The sequence below is a fragment of the Micropterus dolomieu genome, linkage group LG05, assembly GCF_021292245.1.
Source record: "Micropterus dolomieu isolate WLL.071019.BEF.003 ecotype Adirondacks linkage group LG05, ASM2129224v1, whole genome shotgun sequence".
NCBI classification, from domain to species: Eukaryota; Metazoa; Chordata; class Actinopteri; order Centrarchiformes; family Centrarchidae; genus Micropterus; species Micropterus dolomieu.
Window position 1 is genome coordinate 18159308 of NC_060154.1, and position 21475 is coordinate 18180782.

Genomic DNA, 21475 nt, shown 5'->3' on the forward strand with positions numbered 1-21475 from the left:
GAGGGAGATTGACAGTCATGTTTAGCTTCTTCCATTTTCTAATGATTGCTCCAACAGTGGACCTTTTTTCACCAAGCTGCTTGGCAATTTCCCCGTAGCCCTTTCCAGCCTTGTGGAGGTGTACATTTTTGTCTCTAGTGTCTTTGGACAGCTCTTTGGTCTTGGCCATGTTAGTAGTTGGATTCTTACTGATTGTATGGGGTGGACAGGTGTCTTTATGCAGCTAACAACCTCAAACAGGTGCATCTAATTTAGGATAATAAATGGAGTGGAGGTGGACATTTTGAAGGCAGACTAACAGGTCTTTGAGAGTCAGAATTCTAGCTGATAGACAGGTGTTCAAATACTTATTTGCAGCTGTATCATACAAATAAATAGTTAAAAAATCATACATTGTGATTTCTGGATTTTTTTTTTTAGATTATGTCTCTCACAGTGGACATGCACCTACGATAACAATTTCAGACCCCTCCATGATTTCTAAGTGGGAGAACTTGCAAAATAGCAGGGTGTTCAAATACTTATTTTCCTCACTGTATTTCCAAAAGCCTTAATAAAACCTACCTTTTCACTTCCCTTTACAACACGTGATTATGATTTAATAACCATGATTCACTCATTTACTGTAAAATATCTATATAAGGTTAGTGGTTGTTGGCATTCAAATATAAGGTCTTGCATATCATCATCATTGTTATTCTTCTGTACCTAAAATGGTGACAGCACCACTGGAAAACAGCTGCTCAGTTGTCACAGAGGTTCCCATAATTAAGGTTTGGCTCTCATTTAATTTCTAAGGTGGTGACACAAGACACACTAAAATACAGCTTGCCTGCATGAAAACATTTATTCACTCACCATCAGAAAGCTCTATTATTGGTGTGAATGCTGGTAAGCATCATTTGTTATTTGGGTTGTGTTATCCAACCAGAAATGTAGAGCTGATTTAAATAAATAAATAATGTCAATACATTTAAACTACACTAAATAAACATTATTTTCCAACTTTGGTCACTCCTAGTGTTAGAACATGATCATAACTCATGGAGGCATTAAGTTGCTGTATGACAGTCTTACTGTGCATGCTCTTCTGTGCACAGGTTATACAGAAACACATTTGTCCATTCTGGTTTGTAATCTAGTAGAACTGTAGTGATTAATCGATTAGTTAATAAGCCAACTATTTTGATAATCTGTTATTCTTTAAGAAATTCCTGCTGATTATGTTCTGGTTTCTTTACTGCTCTACGACAGTAAACAAAATATCTTTGGGTTGTGGACAAAACAGGACATTTGAGGATGTCATCTCGGGGTTTAGAAAACTCTGATCTACATTTTTCAACAGTTTCTGACCTGATTTTATATACCAAACAACTAGTCTATTTATTAAAAAATAATCGACATGGAAAATAATAGTTAGTTGCAGCCCTAGTATGTAATAGTGAAATGCCACTGTAGGTAATTAAGTGTTATTATTTTGTTATGAAACCAAAAAAAAATATCTTAAAGGTATTTATTATTATTATTATTATTATTATTACTTTCAGTAAAAGTTATGTTGTGGCCACTAATGCTTAAGTTCCAAGAACTTAACCAGTATTCTCTCTTAAAATGATTATCTTTAATAATATGGTTTGAATGAGGTTAATGAAACTAAAACTGTCTCCTAAACTGTATTTGCTAGTTTGTGGTTGTAGTCTGAAAAGTCAGTTGTCCATCCAATTTTAATTTCACAATGTTTATTTGCTTCAAATTGTTGCTGAGTAAAAATGCAAATGTCCTATAAATGGTAATATCCCTGGCAATTACTTTGTAGAGCTTGGCTCCTGGAGCGCACACACCTAAACCAAACCAACTGATTAAATAGTGCTGCACTGTCATTATGATCCTGCTGAGTAAACTCCTCTTAGTTGTCTTTTTCGATTAGAAATGAATCTTGAGGCTTTGGGAGATTTTCCTTTGAGCACCAATCCATCTCAGGTAGTTATTTAGTTAGCGATGTGATGTGCAGTTAGTACTGCAATGTTAAAGATCGGTCTGAAGAAGGTTTTTCTCTGTGGCCATGTGGATGCCTGTGAATACAAGAGGGTGTTGAGGAGGAGCTAATCTTTTGCATAAATGATGAAGGCTTGATGAATATTTCAATGGAGCCTGTTTCCTTCCTCGTTTATTCTCCGCTCAGCTCTCAGGAAGCATGTTTGCCAAGGAAAGGTTATTTAATGTGAGCTCTCCAAGACATTTGAAATTGCAAAAATGATTAATTAGGTTTTGTGTGTTTTTATTGTGGCTTCCTGCCCCAACTTCTCCCTCTTTGTCTGTGCATCAGCTATCCTGTAGCAGATTCACAGATGCTTTAGGAACCTAGCTAGCTGGTTAGCTAAAGCAGCCCTGATAGGACTATCCAACAGTTAGCATGCTGATTAACTTTGGGACAAGATGGCAGACCAACACAGAGCAGGGCCTGAACGGTTTCGCATCCTCTTGCTTTGTTGTGGATGCAAAATGTGGAGGAGGTAAGAAGACCTTGTGTGTACTTCATGACCTCCTCTGTATGTGTTAGAGGTAACATGGTCAGTAGGCATGTACTCTATCTGGTTGGTGTGTTTTTATGCGTTTGTGTGTCTCTAAGCAGTTGAAACACACATGATGGCAGGGAGTATGTGTTAGTGTGTGAGAATATGCGTGTGTACGGGTATATGGGTGTTTTGTAGGCACATGTCACATTGTGCGTTTGTGTGCGTGCGCGCGCGCGTGTGTGTGTGTGTGTCTGGCAGTGGTAGTTTAATAAGGTCTAGAGTCTGCTCTGTGCCGCGGGGACTTGCAGCTTAGGCGATGGGCTTACCTCAGAATGAAACCAATCTGTTTAGCCTGCTCTTCTACCCTGCAAAACGCTCCATTTTCTCTGTCCATAAAGTTAAATGACATTTTCCTCCCGGCACCCTTATGCCATGTCAAGTACCTCTAGAGATGTTGCAGGCCGACCTCGATGTCACAAGTGTGTGTGTGTTGAGTGAGAAAGAGACCTCTGAAGGCAGAAGCAAACACTGAGACATGCACATTTCAACCCCGTACTGCTTGAGGGGCCTGCTTCTATCAGAAGACGGCAGCTTTGAAAACATCAGTGGTGAAAGCAGTCGAGCCACAGGGATATTAGACTTGAAACATGGGTGTTTTGTTTTTATATGAACCAGAAGGCCTCCTAAGACAAATGGGAAATGACTCATTATGAATGGCATTTTTTTTCTCCCCTCTGAATGCGTTTGATATTTTGAGTAGCTATATTTGTACTATAGAGTACATTAAGTGAGACGATTTTTCAAAGTAAATCTTGAACAGAACTCCACACACACACACATCCCAAATGGCTCGTCGATCTGCCATAAAATGACTGATAAGATGTTCCTTCTTTGCTTGGAAGGACAGAGTAACACTTCCACACAGTTTACCCTCTATCTCTGTCTATTTAGGAGTCTAGCTGCCTGCCAGCAGTAGCTCGGGAGTGTGTCCAAACATAATCATGATATTAGCAAGATCCTTATTTATGTGTCCCTACCCCTTCCATTTCTACTCTCCCTCTGTCTCACTCTCTTTCCCACACACATGCACACACCTCTCTCATCCTGCTCAGCCCTATTACATATGCATCCATCCTTTCCACTCCACACATTTCCAATCTTCCCCAGTTAGCTACAACAAACATTACATTTACATATTGATTTCGTAGTTTTAGTCAATGTAAATATGCTGTCATTACAGTAAATTTGAGCTTCTGTTAACATAAGCTCGTCCAGATCTGCGCAGATTAAGGGTGTGATTGCATAATTAATGTGTGCGCTACATATTAATTCCCCATCCCTCTCCTTCTCTCAACTCTTCCTCCTCTCCTTGGGTTCTGAGCCCTGACTAAGTGCCTGCTTCGGCCCTTAAGCCTCCCATTGATATTCACCCTCACAGACCCAGCGTTTGCTCAAAACGCTACTTAACCTCACAGCTTATTGTAAATGAAGCTTCCAAAAGTTGATTCCCCCACCTCCTCCTGTCTACGTGAAGCACACAAAGTGTCTGCGTTTCCATCGTTCACAGTGTCACCGCCATAAGCTACTGAGTGAGCTATGGTGCCAGTTTAGAAAAGTCTGACCCTTCAGGGCCTCTTGGACAGATCCCTGCTCACAATCTAATTAGCACATGACATCCACTGTGAGAGTGTAAACGTGTCAGAGTAGTGGTTACCTGTAAACAGCTTGTATATGTCTTTTTGTTTGTGCTTTGAGGAAATATTGTCATATTTAACATGTTGTTATGATGAGTTCATGCAGTTGGAAGTGAGAAATAAATGGTCTGTCACGTTGGTTTCATTAGTTTAAATTAGAGTAGTAGTAGAGTAATACTATGAATTTCAACTAATTCATTTTGCCATGTTGGAACTGATACAGATTGAGATAATAACATAGTTTAGGAACATTACATAGTCTTCAATCATATAATCATCTTTAGGTGTCTGACACAGCTTACAGTAGTAGCCCGTAGTTGATGTAAATGATGACTGATAAAGGATTTGTAATTGATATGACTATAATCACTATACAGTCATGTTTCAGCAGATAGACCGAGACGGTGAAGTAGCCGTAAACAGTAATCCAGCAGCATCTGCTGAAGAGGTAGTATATTATGATGCCCAATAATGGCTCTTTATCATTTGCTTTTTGGCTTGAGATTGAAAGTCATTGCAGTGTCATAGTAAACTCTTGCTCTTAAGCAATCTTTAGAGTTTGTAGTTAGCAAGTTGCTGAAGGCTTTCCTGGGGTTGTTTCATAATAGCTGCCAGGTTTGTTAGCAACAAGACAGATTGATGGACTCATGCTGTTACTATGCAGGTGGACATAGCTGTGGAAGCCTGCTGTGCTGAGTGCAGCTCTGGCCAGGCTTGTTAAGACACAACCGGTGAAGTGGGCGACGAACCCCCAGAGGAGGAACCCACCTCCCTGAGGACCAGCGGGCTACCACTAGCTGACAAGTTTTAGCTTGCCCTTTACTTGACTGAGTTGCTCTTTGTGATGTTTGCTTTTCTGTGTTCCCTTCTTTTAATCCTCTTGCATAATTATTCCGCCAGGTTTATATTTTTCTTTTCTCCATCAATTTATATTATCTTTCATTTCCTTCACTGTGTTCATTCCTATTTCTTAGTGTTTTATGTTTTTTCTTTCCTCATTTAGTGCTCTCCAAGAGTCGTTAAACCAGAACTTCCTGCTGGTCATCAGCCATCGCGAGGCCCAGAGGGACTACAGTCTCAACTTCCCCGGCTCCAGAACCATACAGGAGGTATGACACCAGCATGCACATGCAGACACAGGACCATACAGGACATCAGAAAGTCACTTATATACCCAGACACACACAAAAGCTCTCAGTAACTCACCCACAGACTCCCACATACATAATATTATTGTACCTGATTCTAGTTTCCAGTAACACAGCTTTCATTCCATTGGCCAAACATTGCTAGTCTATCTCAGCCATCGATTCATTATTCATCACAAATGATCACATTTCCGAGCACATAATTACTCTCACAGCTGCGGTCTGGTACAACCCCCTCTTTTTCTCCCCCTCCCCTACGCTGCGTCTTTCTCCCTCTCTCTCTGAGCAGTCTAGGAGGTGTTTAAATACTGAACATTGTTTGATCTAGGCATGCGGGAGCAATGGAAAGAGACAGAGTCCGTTCATTTTCTTCATCTGAAACTAAACAGTAGATTTGGCAGCCTATGAAATATTTATAGTAACTCAAACTGGACCCAGTGAGAAGACAGTACACCCCTCTGTCCATTGGTTATTACTATCACAGCTGCAAATGGATTAAAGCTTGAGGAGCATGGAAATATGTGTCCGCTTGCATGCTTGCCTATGTAGATGAGCAAGTGTGTGTGTCTGTGTCAATGTTTGGCCCCATGTGAGTTTAAATCAGCACTCCCCTTCTTTCACACACACACATTACTGCCCTGTTCTGTCTTGCTCTAACTCCCCGTGCACAGGGAGACCTGAGCAGGCATAATATTTTATTCACTGTGGGTAGCCTACTGTTACATGTGAGGGGAAATAAGCTCCTGAAAGACTGATCAGGTAGGAATGAGAAGTCCCACTAATGATCTTACCTCACATGTTAATGAAGTAATCATCATTTGCACATTATGTATGGCATTAGAAATATCAACTTTTGTTGTTTTTATTCCTGTGTCATAATTTAGTTTTCAGTTTGCTTTTCTTTATAGTCTCTATGTTTCACATCCAGCTAATTATTTACCATACAGCATGGAATGGTGTTCCTCATGAGTTCCTTGCTCATGGCAGCCACTGCAGCTCAGGCCTGGCTCCTCAGTGCGGGTGAAGATTACACTAATAATAATCAGGCTACTAGCAGGGCATATAAGGGTGCAAATTGAACAGATTAGTACATCCAACATCTGAACTGGAGGAGGGAGCTCACCTCCTTGGTTTTCTGCCTCTCTTCCCTCGCTCTTTCCCTCATTTCTCCTCCTTCCATCATCTCTCTCTTTCTCTCTCACCCTCTTCTCAGGCAGATGGTTTTGATGAGCACCCACTGTGAACCTTAAGTGTTTCTGCTGGGATTACAAACACTGGGGAGGGGTCCCCGCAGTGTGGGAGGGGGGAACCATGGACACAGAAAAGAGGCAAAGGACTGTTGGCTTGGTGGGGGTCCTGTAAGAGGCCATGGGGGATAGAGAAGGGACAATGTGGGCTTAAACAGGCCTCCATGTCGCGGTCTTTTCCTTACGCATGCTTGTCTTTAGACATCTCAAGGACCCCTGCAGTGAGAATGAGGCCCAGAACTTTAACCTGCATAGATCTGGACTCTGTTTGCCCCATATTGACCGTGCTCTTTATATATTTACTCTTTAGCCAGGGAACAGGCATCTTTCCTTTTTTTTTTTTATTATTGTGATGTGTTAGGAAATGTCATTAAACCTGTGAGTACATGTGTACTCCTTGTGTAGGGAATTATTCTGAAGGTTCAGTGGGCAGTGAGGAGAGCTACAGGTGTAAGTACAGTCAGCGGAGGCAGTCAAATAGTATTTATGGATGAGCTCAGTCAAGTTGCTTTGCAGTAATTTGTGATGTTCATAATGAAAAAGTGGAGTTACCTTGTGAGATTTTTAGACATGAACAATATTAAAAGATGCACTCAAGTGTATTTCGGTCATCATAAGAAGGAGGAATGCAACAAAGAAGTAACACACTATATTCAGCCAGCCTGACTCCCTATTCTGCTTATACTGTGTCCACTCAGACACATATGGACTCCACTACAGAGCACCTTTCTCTCCCCACTCTCCCTTTTGTCTTAGCTGAAGACTAGCCGATGGTCCCTGCTTGTGCATATCAATAGGGATAGAGTCCTGTCTTCTTGTTTGTCTTTGCCAAAGGCTCTGGCTTTGCCTTGTGGCTCTCAGGGAACTGCCCTTGCCCCTCCCTTTCTATTCCTTCATTCTCCATCTCTCTCTCCCAGTGTCCCTTCTCTACCTTCTTTCTTCTCCATCTCTAGAGCACAGGGCTGTGTATACTCTGATTGGCATTACCAGACAAGAGTGTGGGGGTAAGTTGCTGGCTAGCTTCTGAGCTAAGCTGGAGAGCAAATGTTTGCCAGGGACGTAGAGGGTAGAATAGGGATGGCTGCTGGTTTTGGGTTGTCCGTGACCAGACCAGTTGTCCTGGGGATTTCCCTCCTCTACTGCCCCCCGGGGCTGTGCCTGGGCCCCATCCCTACACCGCAGCTGGGAGACTTATAGGAAACAAATGTAGACAGGGCTACAGAACTGAGAAAAGGAAGGTTGGATCGAAAAAGGAATGAAAGAAAGGCATCTGGTGCCTAGGGGAGACTAAGTGAGAGAGAGAGAGAGAGAGAGAGAGCAAGCTTGTGACTGTTTAACGGAAACCTTTCATTTTCTGTGATTTGCTTCCAGCCAGGGATTACAGGCAATTGGCATTTACAATGATTAGATCATTAATTTTGCCGTATTGCCCAGCCGCTCAGCATCACAGCCAGTCTAGCTAATTTTGTGTATTACTGTCTCGTACATCCCTGCCTCATCTCAACACAAGCGTTGTATTTGTCATTAAGACTTTGATTTAAATCCTGTTGTGCTCTCTTAAAGACATTTCCTTTACATTTTAGCTTCTGTGTGTACATGTCAGGTTGATGGATACTTTTAACGAGTATTTCACCATTGCTGCCATGTTCTGCTTCTTATGTTATACAGCCGGTGTCATATAATGACTTTCCAACAATACTCCATTGTTGTATGTCAAACACATTTTTGCAGGAAATTATATTAATAAAATTTGCTGCGTAAAAAGTGTGACAGATTAATTCCAAATGTTTGTTGCAGTCTAACTTATCAGTGAGGTGGCTGTTGTGGCAGACAGGGGGCAGCATTAGACAGTATTGCTCCCTGTGTGAGGGGCTGCTGTAGCCAACACATGCAATGCATTGTCAGTGAGGGCTGCTACAAAAACTTTGGCTACCTGGAGTGGCTAGGGGCAACCCTGTTGTTCGTTTGCTATATTTTTGCTATATAACTTCTTTGTTTGTCTTTGATATGGTTGCATCAGATTCTCATAATAGCACCATACTTTTCATACGGTCAGAGGAGGCCTGTGTGAATGATTGCCTGCAGATTTTGGTGGTATAGTTTCAGGTGGGCAGGCCTGGTGTGTAGCTGTGTTTTCTTTCCCTGTTGAGATCAGGTTGTCCTCTGCCAGGTGCCTTTCACTGTCTGTCTCCACTCTCCTCCTCTTCCACCTCTCACCTTCATTCTCTCTGTGGTGGGCGTTAGTTTGTTGTTTCTCTGATGCTGCTTTAACCTCTGACAGCAGGCTCTTCATTACTAGTGTTTATGCCTCTTCTTCGCTCCCTTTTCCCCTCTATTCATCAGCTGGCCAGCCGGTCAGTCAAATCCCTGTAGTCTGGCTGGTCAAACATAGATATTACACTCTGTAATAACACTGGCCACCCGCTTTGACCCCAGCCTGCTATCCTGGCCATAGCTTCTCTTCATAAGGATCGACGCCGAGCATTGTGGTATGGGCTTTACGATAGAAAGACAAAGAATGGACTGTGCCACTCATTTATTATTGTTCTTTTTTTTTCTCAACTTGTTTGTACTGCAAATTGCTTTGCTGTGCCAGGCCCAGCCCAAATAAAATATAATTTCCTTGCGAATATTTACTGTTGCCTTGATAAAGAGATTAATTCCGATTTAAATATAATAATTTCTGCAAGCAGCCCATCGTATGTTTGTGCTCTCAGACAAGTACACATACAGATGCAAAGTGTAGTAATATTAGATTATGAAGTTGAAGTTATGCCCCCGCAGTCTTTTTAGTTCAGTGTTTTGCAGCTGCTTTCCTGCTTTGGCTGATATTGGCTTTGACTTTGTGTTTGTAGCGTTCTTTAAGTTTCCACCTCCATGATCAGCAGCCCTGCATATGCCCAAGGATCCATCTCTCTTCAGTGCTTTTTACAAAGACAGGATTTGACCCATGTGTGGAGGGATCTTTACTCCACAATTGGCAGTTTTCTCAGCATCAGTGTCCAGCCCTGCGGGCCTGAAGGGCAGGATTCTGCTGAACAAATGCACTAGAATCCATGGCCGCCAGTGCTCAGACGCCGATGGGGCTTTGATCACCTTCGGCTGGCGCACATCAGGCTGGCGTTGGGGCTTTAAACCAACAACTCACTGGACGGTGTAACGCGGCGCTCGGTGGGACAGGCGCTGCTGGCTGCTAACTGTTTAAAAGCACGGAATGTTATTAAGTGATGCAGATACAGCGTCCGCGCATGAATGGGAAAAGAGAAATACTGTTCATTTCAGAGCGTGGGGCTGTTGTTGCTGGGCATTAGCTGTGGCATCTGAAGAATGCTGATAACACTGGCTGTCTCTTTTATTTTTTTCTTCTCCTCTCTCCTTTTGACTCAACTCCTCCTTCATTCTTTGCCTCCATCCTGCTTTGTCCCCATGCTGCTGAAGATTCTTTGATGTAGCCCCTGCTGTAAATTTATTACATTGTATTTACTGTTAAATTAGTCGTGGAAATATTTTCCACTTCTAGTTTTAATATTACTTAATATAATATATAATATATGTAATGACAAAATATAAAAATTCTAAGTGGAGATTTATAGTTGAGCTTTCACATACTATAATAACTACTAACTAATATTATCTTCCCTTTATGTTTGCAGGTGAAGAGAAATATTTCAGACTTGACCAACATCCCAGTCCGTCATCAACAGTGGGAGGGATGGCCCGCGTCAGCATCTGATGACTCTGTAAGAAGCATAAAAACACAATAACATTTTTTAAACTTTACTGTGTACTGTAAATGCTGCCTATATGTTGCGCTCACTGATTTTTGGATTCAATACAACCTTCTTAAAGATGATTAAAAGCCAAGGACAAATTAAAGCACATGGTTAACAGCTGATTGATTTACATGATTTCAATACTTGCAAATTGCAGTGGAAACTGTTCCACTCTCTGTAATCTATCCCAAAACCATCTGTCAGAAGCATGAGAGTAAGACGTTGAAGCTAATTAAGATGTCAAAGACTGTTCCCATCCCGTGTCCTCTATCTGTGGACATTAAATCTCACATCATTGAGTCCCGCTGACCTCTCCCGTCCCAGGGTCGCTCTTCCCAGCTATTCACCCTGCACACAGTCACGCTGATCAGAAGCAGCCCTCATACAGAACCTTGAGGAACCTCTGACCCCTTTTGTCCTCACCCCTTCTTTGACTGCATATGTGTTCCCATGCTAATTGTAAGGGATGGTTTATCATGCTACATTGAGAGGCTGTTGTGCACACATTCTTGTGTTAACACCTAGCTAACGTTTTCCTTTTAGATCTGTGTGATTGTTGTTTGGAGTATTGGTATTGACTTTGTTTCACTTCTTTTCCAAGTGTTATCATATCTGTCCAATGGCAGAACTGGCTTTACTGTAGCAACATTTTCTATTTAGTTTTTAAGTAGTATTTCACATTTGTGATGACCTGTTTTCTATATACAGTCTTTTGGTGGATACAGTCTGTTTTATGTCACACTTTGTTCATGTTTCATCTCAAAGTGAATGAACAATCACTGCACCTGTTTTTATGACTCAAAGTACAGCTTTTAAGATTAACAGTGAAAGCAAATACATTATGTCATTAATGCCTAAAAGGGCGAAGGACAAAAGGTTATGCATCCTTTCACTTCAGAAGATTGTTTGCTATATTTTGTTCCATTACCGCTCAGAGCAGGCAATTGTAAAGCCAGTAACCACCAAACAAACCATACTGCTATGATACAGATTTGTCATTGTTTGCACTGTCTTTGTAGACATCCAGTTATGTGATCAGTAAACGGCCTGGCAATGCAACAGAAATACAAATCTTAGTTCTAATCTGAGAGCACATTGAGGGCATGTTGAGCAGTGGCTGACCTCAGTGTTGTGTTCATGTATTATGGCACCAAATGACTCACATTTCCGGTTTGCAACCACAACATGCCGCTTGTGCTTTATGATTTTCCTGTTCACACTAACAGAGGAAGAGAGCTAACCACAGACATTTTTAATAACTGTGTTCAGGATGTTGGTGCATCCAGCTACAGTAGACTTAACTATGAATTTGTGATTCTCCTGTGAAAATAGGAAAGAATTGGAACAATTATTCAACATGCTTTCATTGATCAAATTAATTACTACTTATAACAAAATATGTTTCCCCTACCTTTTTGTCATATTTGTTAGGACACTGATAATGAAAACATTATTACAGAAATGCCTTAAAATATTTAATAATTCATTGAGCTTTAAATTTATTTTCCTTTTATAATCTAAAATAATTTGCAACTGAATTAATGTTTCATTAAATATAAATTAATTGTATAATTTAAAATAACTCCACTATCAGTTATCCGTATTTGAAAAATGTATTGTGGATCTTGCCTATGAAAAAAACATCACTTATTTTTCAACATTTGTAACCTTTTTTTTAATTTTTACATTTTTTTTAAGCCTTTTGATGTATTTAATTTACAAAAATAAGCGACCTAACCACTACAAACCAGCAGTGCATGCTAGTTTGTGAATTGTATCACCAGGCAAGCCTGACAAATCTCAATGTAATGTTAAGGTAAAAATAATTCAGTTTTTTACCTTTTATATTTTTGTGATTTGTGTTCAATGCAGCTTCCCCTCTAGGTAGCTTTAGATATGGCCAGGGATCATGAATAGATTGCAGCTCATTGTGGCATCCTAGGCCCGGCTGGCACCTGGCTAACACACATCTGCAGGGTCTGCGTTTCCTGGATGAGGAGATATTAAAAAGCACAGAAGTCAGAGACAGAAGTGTAATAATGGCCTCTGCTCTAGCCGCAGCCCTCTTATTGAAACGTCTGAAGGTATTAACAGAGAAAGCCCAGGGCTTGGCTGGCCTAGCGGGCGGGTAGGAAGCCAGTGTTAGTGTCTAGCTCATTAGCCCAGTCTCATCTCCCGGGGTTTGGGCCAATAAACGTGGCAGCCAGAGGCCCGAGATTACGTTTAGCTCTGCACACTAGCCTGCTTGCAGTGGAATCGATTACTACTTAACTCTGCTTTTCCTTTAAGTGCGTGATATAACTGTGCTTGCCTGCTTGTGTGTTGTGTGCATATTTGCATGTGTGTGTTTGCATATGTCATATTGTACACACTATGTCTAGGGCTAGGTATCGACCCTCAATATTTACTACCAATTGAGCAGTTCATATATTTCAAAAAATTTCAAGAATTGGCTTTTGTTAGATTCAAAAAAAAATTGTCATATTCAAAAAAAAGTGTCATTTTGGTGTTAGTAGGGAAACATTATTAGCAATAACTGTGACAATACCAGCATAGTTGCCTCTAGCATGGATGCTGTAGCAGTTGACTTGGGAGTTTCTTGTTCTCAGACAGGTTGGCAGCTATAAGTGAAGCTGTAAAAATATTTTTTGTAAGCACAAAAAGCACAATTATTTTCTTAACTAATTGATCAACTTGTTCTACAGAAAACAGAGTATCTGTTTTAACTGTCAGTTGTTCTTCTGTTCTGGGAAAGATATTTGAGTGGTGGCATTGTTTGTTTATGTATTGTTGGAGTGTAGTTTATTAGAAAGAAATTCTCACCTTTCAGGTAAGCTAGTAGTTATGTGTTACGTCACCCTCCCTGATAGTGTTCACTCTACGAGTTTCATTGTTTGTTGTGCTCTGAACTATTCCAGCTCTTATGGAGAGTTGAAATTAGATCAGGATGCTCAAGTAGCACTGAACAACAGATCAGTTTATTCAGTGCACTGTGTTATTTTATGTGGTGTTAGACCAAGGAAGTTGCATGTGAAAGGAGGTGACACAAAGTGTAGTTGAAGCAGTAGCAATGTGAGGTGATGCTCATTTCTAGCAGACAGACTGTGTCGATCTGGGTCAGGTACTGGTTTGAAATATTTCTGTGTCTCAGACTTTTTCTTGAGTACATTTTTTAAGTGCCACGATTCCAATGTTCCTCATAGATTCATTAGAAGACAGCTTGTAGTATTTGCCTGAGTAGCCAAGTAGAGGATCATGTGGGGAAACACACTGTCAGTCTTTGTGTGTGTGTGTGTTTGTTTTAGCTTTTCTTTTTAATAGTCATCATGTTTACTGTACAACAACAATTGTGATAGTACTGGAAAAGTCTTCCGTCAGAAAAAAGTACACTTGTTGGACTTTGCTATAGTTAAAACTTGATGGAATTCAGTTTACTCCAAGTAGATTAAAACAAATACTCCACAAATACCATGATCTAGCTCTGCCTTCAAATTCCCCCTGATTCTTGTGGCTTTGGCAAAGCTGTTCTGAACAGTGCTGAAGATGATGACAGAGGTCTTGGCAACACTTGATTTGTGAGGCCAGCAGGACGTTAACTTCCTGTGCTGTTTGAAATACGGTGATTGAGCCTCTTCCCCCGTTTCCTCCTTCTCCTTCTCTTCTTCTATTCCTTTGCCTAAATAATACGGCATGAAGAGTTTCCAGACAGGCCTCATCTCATTGGAGCTGTTTTGATTGGCAGTCTTTCCTCCACACCTGTTGGAGTGATTGACAGCCAGTAGGACATCCTTATTACTTCCCATCATCTCTTCAGCCCCCACCACCCACCCTTCCTTCTAGCCAGTAATTGCTGACATTTATGCAGTGTTTCATGGTGTTTGCTAATGTATTAATGCTGCAGAGCCTCGGAGGTGCCTTGCCTTGTAGGCCAGCACCTCCCTCCCATTTCCCAGCTGGCTTTAATGGAATCCTCCTCTACCTGATAGGGGCCTTTGAAACCTGGGGTTTATTTAGGGGGGCCTGGTGGTTTCCATAGCAACAGGGCTCTGCAGTAAGCTCAGGCAGAGCCCCCCCCCCCCCTTTGTGCGATTGGCTGCCTTCAGGTGACATTGAGCACCAAGTTGGTCTGTCTGTCTCATTTTCTATCTTTTCTAACTGTTTTTATGTTTTACGTTATCCAACAAAGGTTAAAGTCAAGGGCCACTGGACTTGGTTGAAGAAGGACGAATCGTCTTCCAGTGTCTTCAACCAAGTCCAGTTGCCCTTGACTTTAACCTTCGTTGGATAACTATGACCTGGATGACTGAGAATCTTCACAGACTTCCTCCTCATCACCTTTCAGACACCGCTACTGCCTACGAGCATAGAGGCACAACACTAGGGCTCAACAAGTAATTGAAATATCAGTGAAATTGCAATATGGCCAAGTGCAATATCCAAATAGCACAAGCTGCAGGGTTTTTTTTTGATAAAGGTAAAATGTGTCACAACAGGCCATTATAAATGAAGCATTGTGGTGCTACAGAAAAGCGCCAGCCTCCAAATCGTATTCTCAAGACTTTAGGGAACACGCCCACTGTTAATGATCCCATTGATTCAACAGTCATTTTTTATGCCTACCTTAACCTCTTGCTCTGTATTTGCATTTGTAGGTGTGTGCGTACATTACACACAGTGTGCAGGACCCCAGATACTAATCAGGAGAGACGTATCTTCAGCAAGGCTCAAAGGAGCCTATAAGAAGGAAACCAACAGGTGTTTAGGGTGGGGCGCACTGGCCCTGTATTCTTTTTTTGCCTTCTTCCTCCCTGTCAAGTACATTTTTCTCATGTTTGCACTGTTTCCCACTCATACTTCTTCCTCTAGTCATCTCTTTTCCTTTTACTGACTACTCTGCCTCACTTCTCTCGCTGGTCTTCCCTTGCTCCATCAAAGAGAAAGTGGAGTAAGGTGGTACTGTGGTTGTGGTTGCCTTCAGTGCAGCTGTCAGTAGTAATTATCTCACAATCACAGCCAGACACCTAATCCAAACACTGCCCACACTAGAAAAGAAAAAAATGAAACACAGAAAGAATGAAGGGAGAGAAAGAAGGGAAGAAAGGGCTGAAGAGTGGAGGGAAAGGAGGGAGGGGGTAAGAGAGAGAGAAAATTCTTTCCCTGTTTCGGCCCCTGAATGCTTAGAGCCTCAATGCAAGTGTTAATTAAAAGAATCCAAAAAAGAAGAGCGAGCCTTTGTGTGGAGATGTGGGAGAGGGTCATTTGGGGGGGTTAACCTCAACCCCCCACCCCCGTGTCCTGCGGCGTTTCAGCCTTGTTTCCACGTTTTACCACTGAGCCGCCAAGCTGCACTTGTGTACCTCAACATCAGGAGAAGCCATCGGGTCAAAGCGAGGAAGAGGATTGAGAGGCACTCAACTCATTTTTTTCCCCTTTCACCTCCCCTCCTTGCATCCATGTCAGTCCAAACCCTGCAGGCTGTCTTTGACAAGGGAAGTGATCAACTTTATTTATACACTTATTAGGCCCTCAGACGAAAGCCTCTCATTGTGAGTAGTGGGGGCAAAGGGTTTATGGGGATCCTCTCGGCAGCCGCTGTTAAGATTCTCACGTTTGATTGCCACTTGATTGAAGAATAGGCAGAATAGACTTTCGGGCCATACCTTCACATCCTTAAGGCTCAGACCCTGTATATCTTTGTCTGGCTCAACATCTACGGCTCTTTCTCAGTGCTAATTCAACTCTCAGGCCAAGCAACCATCCTGTCTCAAATAGCCATAGATTTTCTTTTGTTTAAACAAAAGTATTGCTAACTTCCTTTACTTTTACTGTTGGGGGATGTTTTTGTTCCATTACTTTGTGAAATTCTCTGGAAAAATATGTATAACACAATGATCTAATAAACAGGACCAGAGTACTAAATTAGTTAGAGTTAAGTTACACAAGCAAAGACGGGGCAATTCAGTTAAGTGTTCTTCGTAGGTGTTCCACCGATACTCAGCTGTCTTTGCTGTGACATTTACACACTTCTCATTGTCCAGAGTACACTCGCTACTAATTGGTAATACACAAGAAATACAATCTGTTTCTTCTGTTATCTGTGTGTACCACGCTGTTACTGTGTCTGGGGTAACTGACTGCTTGAGGCCTCGTTGGAAAAGTTTTACTTCACTGAGAAAGAAAAAACAGATTTTTCATATATATTTATCCTCTGTTTCACTGTTGGCCAGCCCCTTTAGCGGTGATGTCATTCACAAGTTTCAACAATGCATCGAAGTCTAGCCACTGCTTTTTTGAGCAGTTTTCTTTGCTTAAGACAACATGGAGGAGGAATACTCATCAGGATATTATTCATTCTTGAATTGCCAGGGGAGGTACTGCGTTTCTCATATCTTGTCCTTGGTTACGAAGCTGGTGGGAATTTAAGACAGTATATCGCTAGTCAATGTTTTCTTTGGGCTGCAATAAATTGTAAAAGGGTTGTTCCTCTTCAGGGGATTAGTTCATTATCTTAGTTTAGGAAAAGAAAATCTATATGCATTCAATAGTATATGTGTGAACAAACACATCTAAGGGATACAGAACATGGTTGCAAATATATATATATTCTGAAAAATCAATTAAGAAACTGTTTATGGATACACAAACCAGACAGGGATGCCTTTTTTGGTTATTCCAGTGAATTTAACACCTCACAAATCAGTAATTCATCACATCGATGCAAAAAATGAAATCAAATGTCAATATTGCAGCAAAGCAGTTCTATTTATTTGTAACATTGCCCAAAGTGATCTAATACACCCAGCCTTATTAACAGAATAAATGATATAAACGTTACGGACAAATACTATAATATGGTTCATATCGTCACACCCAACACTACTTGTACCTAGTCATGCATGTAGTTTAGCCACAACTGTCCAAATATTTTGGTCTTTTGGCTGCAGCTAACTTACTGCCATTGAAAAGATAAAGTAGTATGAAAAGATGGGAAATTATAGATAGTGAAAGTGGCACTTTGTCAGATATTTTGGTCCTTATTGGTGCTAGGTACACAGTGTACTCACTAGTAAGTCCATGTTGAGGACAAGGTCTAGTGGTTACACTGTTCTCTCCTGTTATAGAAGCTGAAGCCAGCATGAGGAACCACTCTATCTTGAAAGAGAAACTCCCCGTAGTCTCTGTAGTCCTTTTCAGACTCAATTGGCGTTGCATGTAATCGTCTCCTGATTCAACCATGTCCAGCTGCTCTTTGTGTGTCTTAGCACGTGACAATGGTGCAGATCACAGGACCTCTGCAGGGGACGAGCAGCTTCTCTGCCTGTTATCACACCCTCCCTGCCTGCTCTGCCTCAGCCCCGTTGTTTAAAAATTCACTCTCCCAGAAAAGCATTTGCATCTGGGGGTTTTTCTGCTTTGCTCATTAGTACATCTGTGGATATGTTGTGGCATTATTGTGTCAAGTATCATTGTGTGATTGTTACCGGTCTTGCTTTTAGTGGTCACTGTTGACAGGAACTAACAGTGGTGTCTTCATGTTGAGAAAATGACATGATGGGAATCAATCTAAAATCTGGCACACCACTTTTTAAAAGCAAGGTATCTTTAGTTTCACACTACATCCTGCAACTGCCTTGCCTGTATTGTTGATGTCCCATGGGGTCTAAGGCAAGAGACACCAGCTGTAATGAGTCCCTGCTGAACGCTGACATTTCCAGTCCTTGCTTTGGATTTGGCAGCTCATTAGTCAGGTGTTCTCTTACTACAAACCACCTCCACACTTGCGGCTACCGCAGGTGTACACAAACCTCATCAAGGTTCTCCCATGATTAGTGAGATGAGCAAGCCTGAGTTAAAAAGTCATAAAGTATCTCATGAAACAGGCTATGCTTCTGCAGCCTGGGGAAAGCTAGTCCTAAATAGGCTAACTAAAGTATTTGAGAAGAGAGAGAACTTGAGTCAGTTGTGAGGTTTGTTTTGTTCTGATTAGAGTTCAGTCTTTGGTAAAGAGTTGTAGTAAGTGACATTTTCCATCACTCACTCCCCTAATGAACAGATTGGACTCAATTTAACTTGATGGGAACTTTGAGTAGACTTAGATTGGGCCAATAATCACACATGGTTGAAGATCTTAAACAACTGGTGACTTAATCACTCTTTATGTTTCCTGTTATTAGATGACGCTAGCTGTCTCTGGTATCAGCTATCCTTGCCATCACCTCAGTGTTTGTCGACGGTCCACCCCAGCCAATTCACAGGAGCCCACAGAAGAGGTATATACACACAAACACACTCTTTCTATATGGATCTGCGCTGTGGATTCATTTCTCCCTGGGCGCGGTTATACATGTTAACTCCTAAAACACGTAAACAAAATGCTTCTGTTAATTACTTCTGTTGAAATAGGTCTAGCAGTTAATGAATCATTTATGTTTACAGTGTGCAGATGTCCATATGGTCAGCGACAGTGAGGGGGATGATTTTGAGGATGCGTCAGAGTTTGGTGTGGACGATTCAGAGATGTTTGGAATGGGCTCCTCTACCTGTCGGAAATCCCCTATGAGTATGTACAGTGTAGCAGCCTGACAAAGTTAGATTGGAAATCTTAATTTTAGCTCCAGGCATTGTATTAAATTCCTGTGACATGCAGCCAAAGCTTGACCATAAATCATTTTTGTCCCCTTCCAGTGCCAGAGAATAGTGAGAATGAAGCTGATGCCTTACTGCACTTTACTGCCGAATTTTCTTCAAGGTGAGCTAAGCATCGGATTCTTCTCATATTGATTGATTGAAATCAAAGAAGGCTAGCATGTTGCATTGTTTTTATGGGCTTGTTTCTCTGTCCTGTGTGTCCTGTAGGTATGGAGAGACCCACCCAATGTTCTTCATTGGGACTTTGGAGGCAGCGTCTCAAGAAGCCTTCTATGGCAAAGCCAGAGATGTAAGTAAGCTGACTGTTTGGGGCCTGATAGGAAGGTTTTTTAATTTATTGGGATATTGCATTGGGTAACAAAATCCTATTTTTCTTTGTACTTTCATATTTCAAACACTTTTCATTTTGATTATATTTAAGATACGACATGCTGATGTTACTAATGTTGGCTTGTCCTTTAGCTCTGAGGTAATTGCTCCTTAGTGTAGCCTAGCCGTTGCTTTCTCTTTTTTGAGCAGTTTTTTTCGCTTAAGACAACACAAAGGAGGAACACAGACTGATTAAGATATTATTCATTCTCTATCTGCCAAGGGAGATACTGTGTTAATAATATCTTCTCCTTCATTACGGAACTGGTGGGAATCTCAATGGTCAGTATTATAACCATTTGCAGTATATGACCAGTCCACTCTTTTAGTCTAGTCTGCAATAAATTGTAGAATGGATCTTCTTGTCCTGAGGACCAGTGAGATAGAGTTCATTATGTTAGTTTAGCAAAAGCTTTATGTACACACACACACACACACACACACACAATGTAAAAATGAAATATAATAGAGAGGTGGGTACCTTGTCAGGGATTTTGGCAGTTTTTTGTACTCACCTATCTGTCTAAATGATTTCCTACTGAGATCTTAGCAGCAGTGGACTGAAAAGAACATTCTGTTGAAAAAAAATCGCCCGGGGCTTCATTGGTATGCAATGTTTTTTTTATTATTAAACCTTAATTTATTCAAGAGCGTCAGGATAGGCAACATCAAGTCGGCAAAATACCTTTTAACAATTAAGATAAAACAAAGTTGTTGCTACGGATACCTATAAGAAGGTTTGTGCTCCATGACAACCAGTTTGAAAAACAGGGTTTTCTAAATGAGATGGTAGTATGATGTAGTTTTCTCCTCCATCTCAATGATTGTTGCTACATTGTTCATGCAACAAGGTGTTCTTCCTGCAGTGTGGTTTTACATGTATTTGATCAACAACTGCTCCGCAGTATGTTTTGTTTTACGTTAATGTTGTGTTGAGGTAAACATTAAACCAGGTTAAACTTTTTTGCCCCCAAACATCCCTTTTTGCTGCAATCCTCTGTGTTGGTGCCCCTGCTGTCCCATAAGATGCTAAGTGTTTTTTGGACACGGTGCTTTTGTTGGTCTGAATGCAGCCTTATGTGGACCTATACATATACTGTACAATGAGTAGACACACAATATAAACACCAAAAAGGAAAAGAATGTAACTCTGAAGCAACTTCATAATTATTATAAACACTGCCAAAAATGTAGGACATATTTGGCTGAATGCAATGAGCAGTGATTTATTGCATCATGACTAGAGGCCAAACCTGCACAAAAAAATATATCAAGAGGACCAATCTGAAAAATCACAATGGCATCTGCGAAACATTCAGACAAACTGAACTGACAAAGAGAAATGAAATAAATGTAACCAACAGGCATTTGAGTAACATTAACGGGATATCCTGAGTTGATTAAAAATTGCTGCTTATCATGTAAGTTTAAATTATCTCTCTTAATAGTGTTTTTGGCATAATCATTTATTTAATTCAAAGTTGAATTCCTTTTCCATGCAGTGTTTACTGTTATTTGTCTACCCTCTGTGTTATGCTGTGTGGAGAAGGCTTTGTAGCCACATTGATATAATTTCATCAAAACCCTCATCAAATTTTCACCCTGACAGCTGAGGCTTTATTTTTAGCTGTCCACTTTCCCCGCTTGTTTTTTGGCTTTTGTCCTTTTAAGGATGCTTGTATCAACTGACAGCTTGTGTGGATTACAGCCTTATTAGACTGTGAGGACACAGCAAGATGTTAGGGGGGTTCAGATCACCAGGCACACAGAGAGGGAGGGTGGGTGGAATAGATGATGGTAGGGGCACAAAACAGAGAACATGGTCTGAAAGGAGAGGAGGGTGCAAAAAGTGAAAGTCAGAGGAAGAGACTGTGTGAGAAGAAAGCCGGGGGAAAACATTATGAGAGGTTGCAGGATAAGGGTAAGATATGGAGAGAATGTGAAATAAACAGAGATGGAAAATCCTTAAGAGAAGCTTGGCGTCGCGCCTGCTTCACAGCTGATCTCCTCTCCTAAGCCAGCACAATATGGCCGACGTCTCCCTAGTGTTCACACACTCAGTACTGTACCACTGTGCTC

General features: G+C 41.2%; 1 protein-coding gene across 1 annotated transcript in view; it reads left to right on the top strand.

Moving 5' to 3' along the window:
* The window catches only part of faf1 (Fas (TNFRSF6) associated factor 1), a 1021784-nt gene that overhangs the window by 970560 nt on the left and 29749 nt on the right, over positions 1 to 21475 (top strand). The window contains exons 7-12 of the mRNA XM_046048846.1: positions 5214 to 5319; positions 10259 to 10345; positions 18553 to 18648; positions 18815 to 18938; positions 19064 to 19127; positions 19235 to 19316. Of these exons, the coding sequence (XP_045904802.1) occupies positions 5214 to 5319; positions 10259 to 10345; positions 18553 to 18648; positions 18815 to 18938; positions 19064 to 19127; positions 19235 to 19316 (559 nt within the window). The remainder of the gene's footprint in view (positions 1 to 5213; positions 5320 to 10258; positions 10346 to 18552; positions 18649 to 18814; positions 18939 to 19063; positions 19128 to 19234; positions 19317 to 21475) is intronic.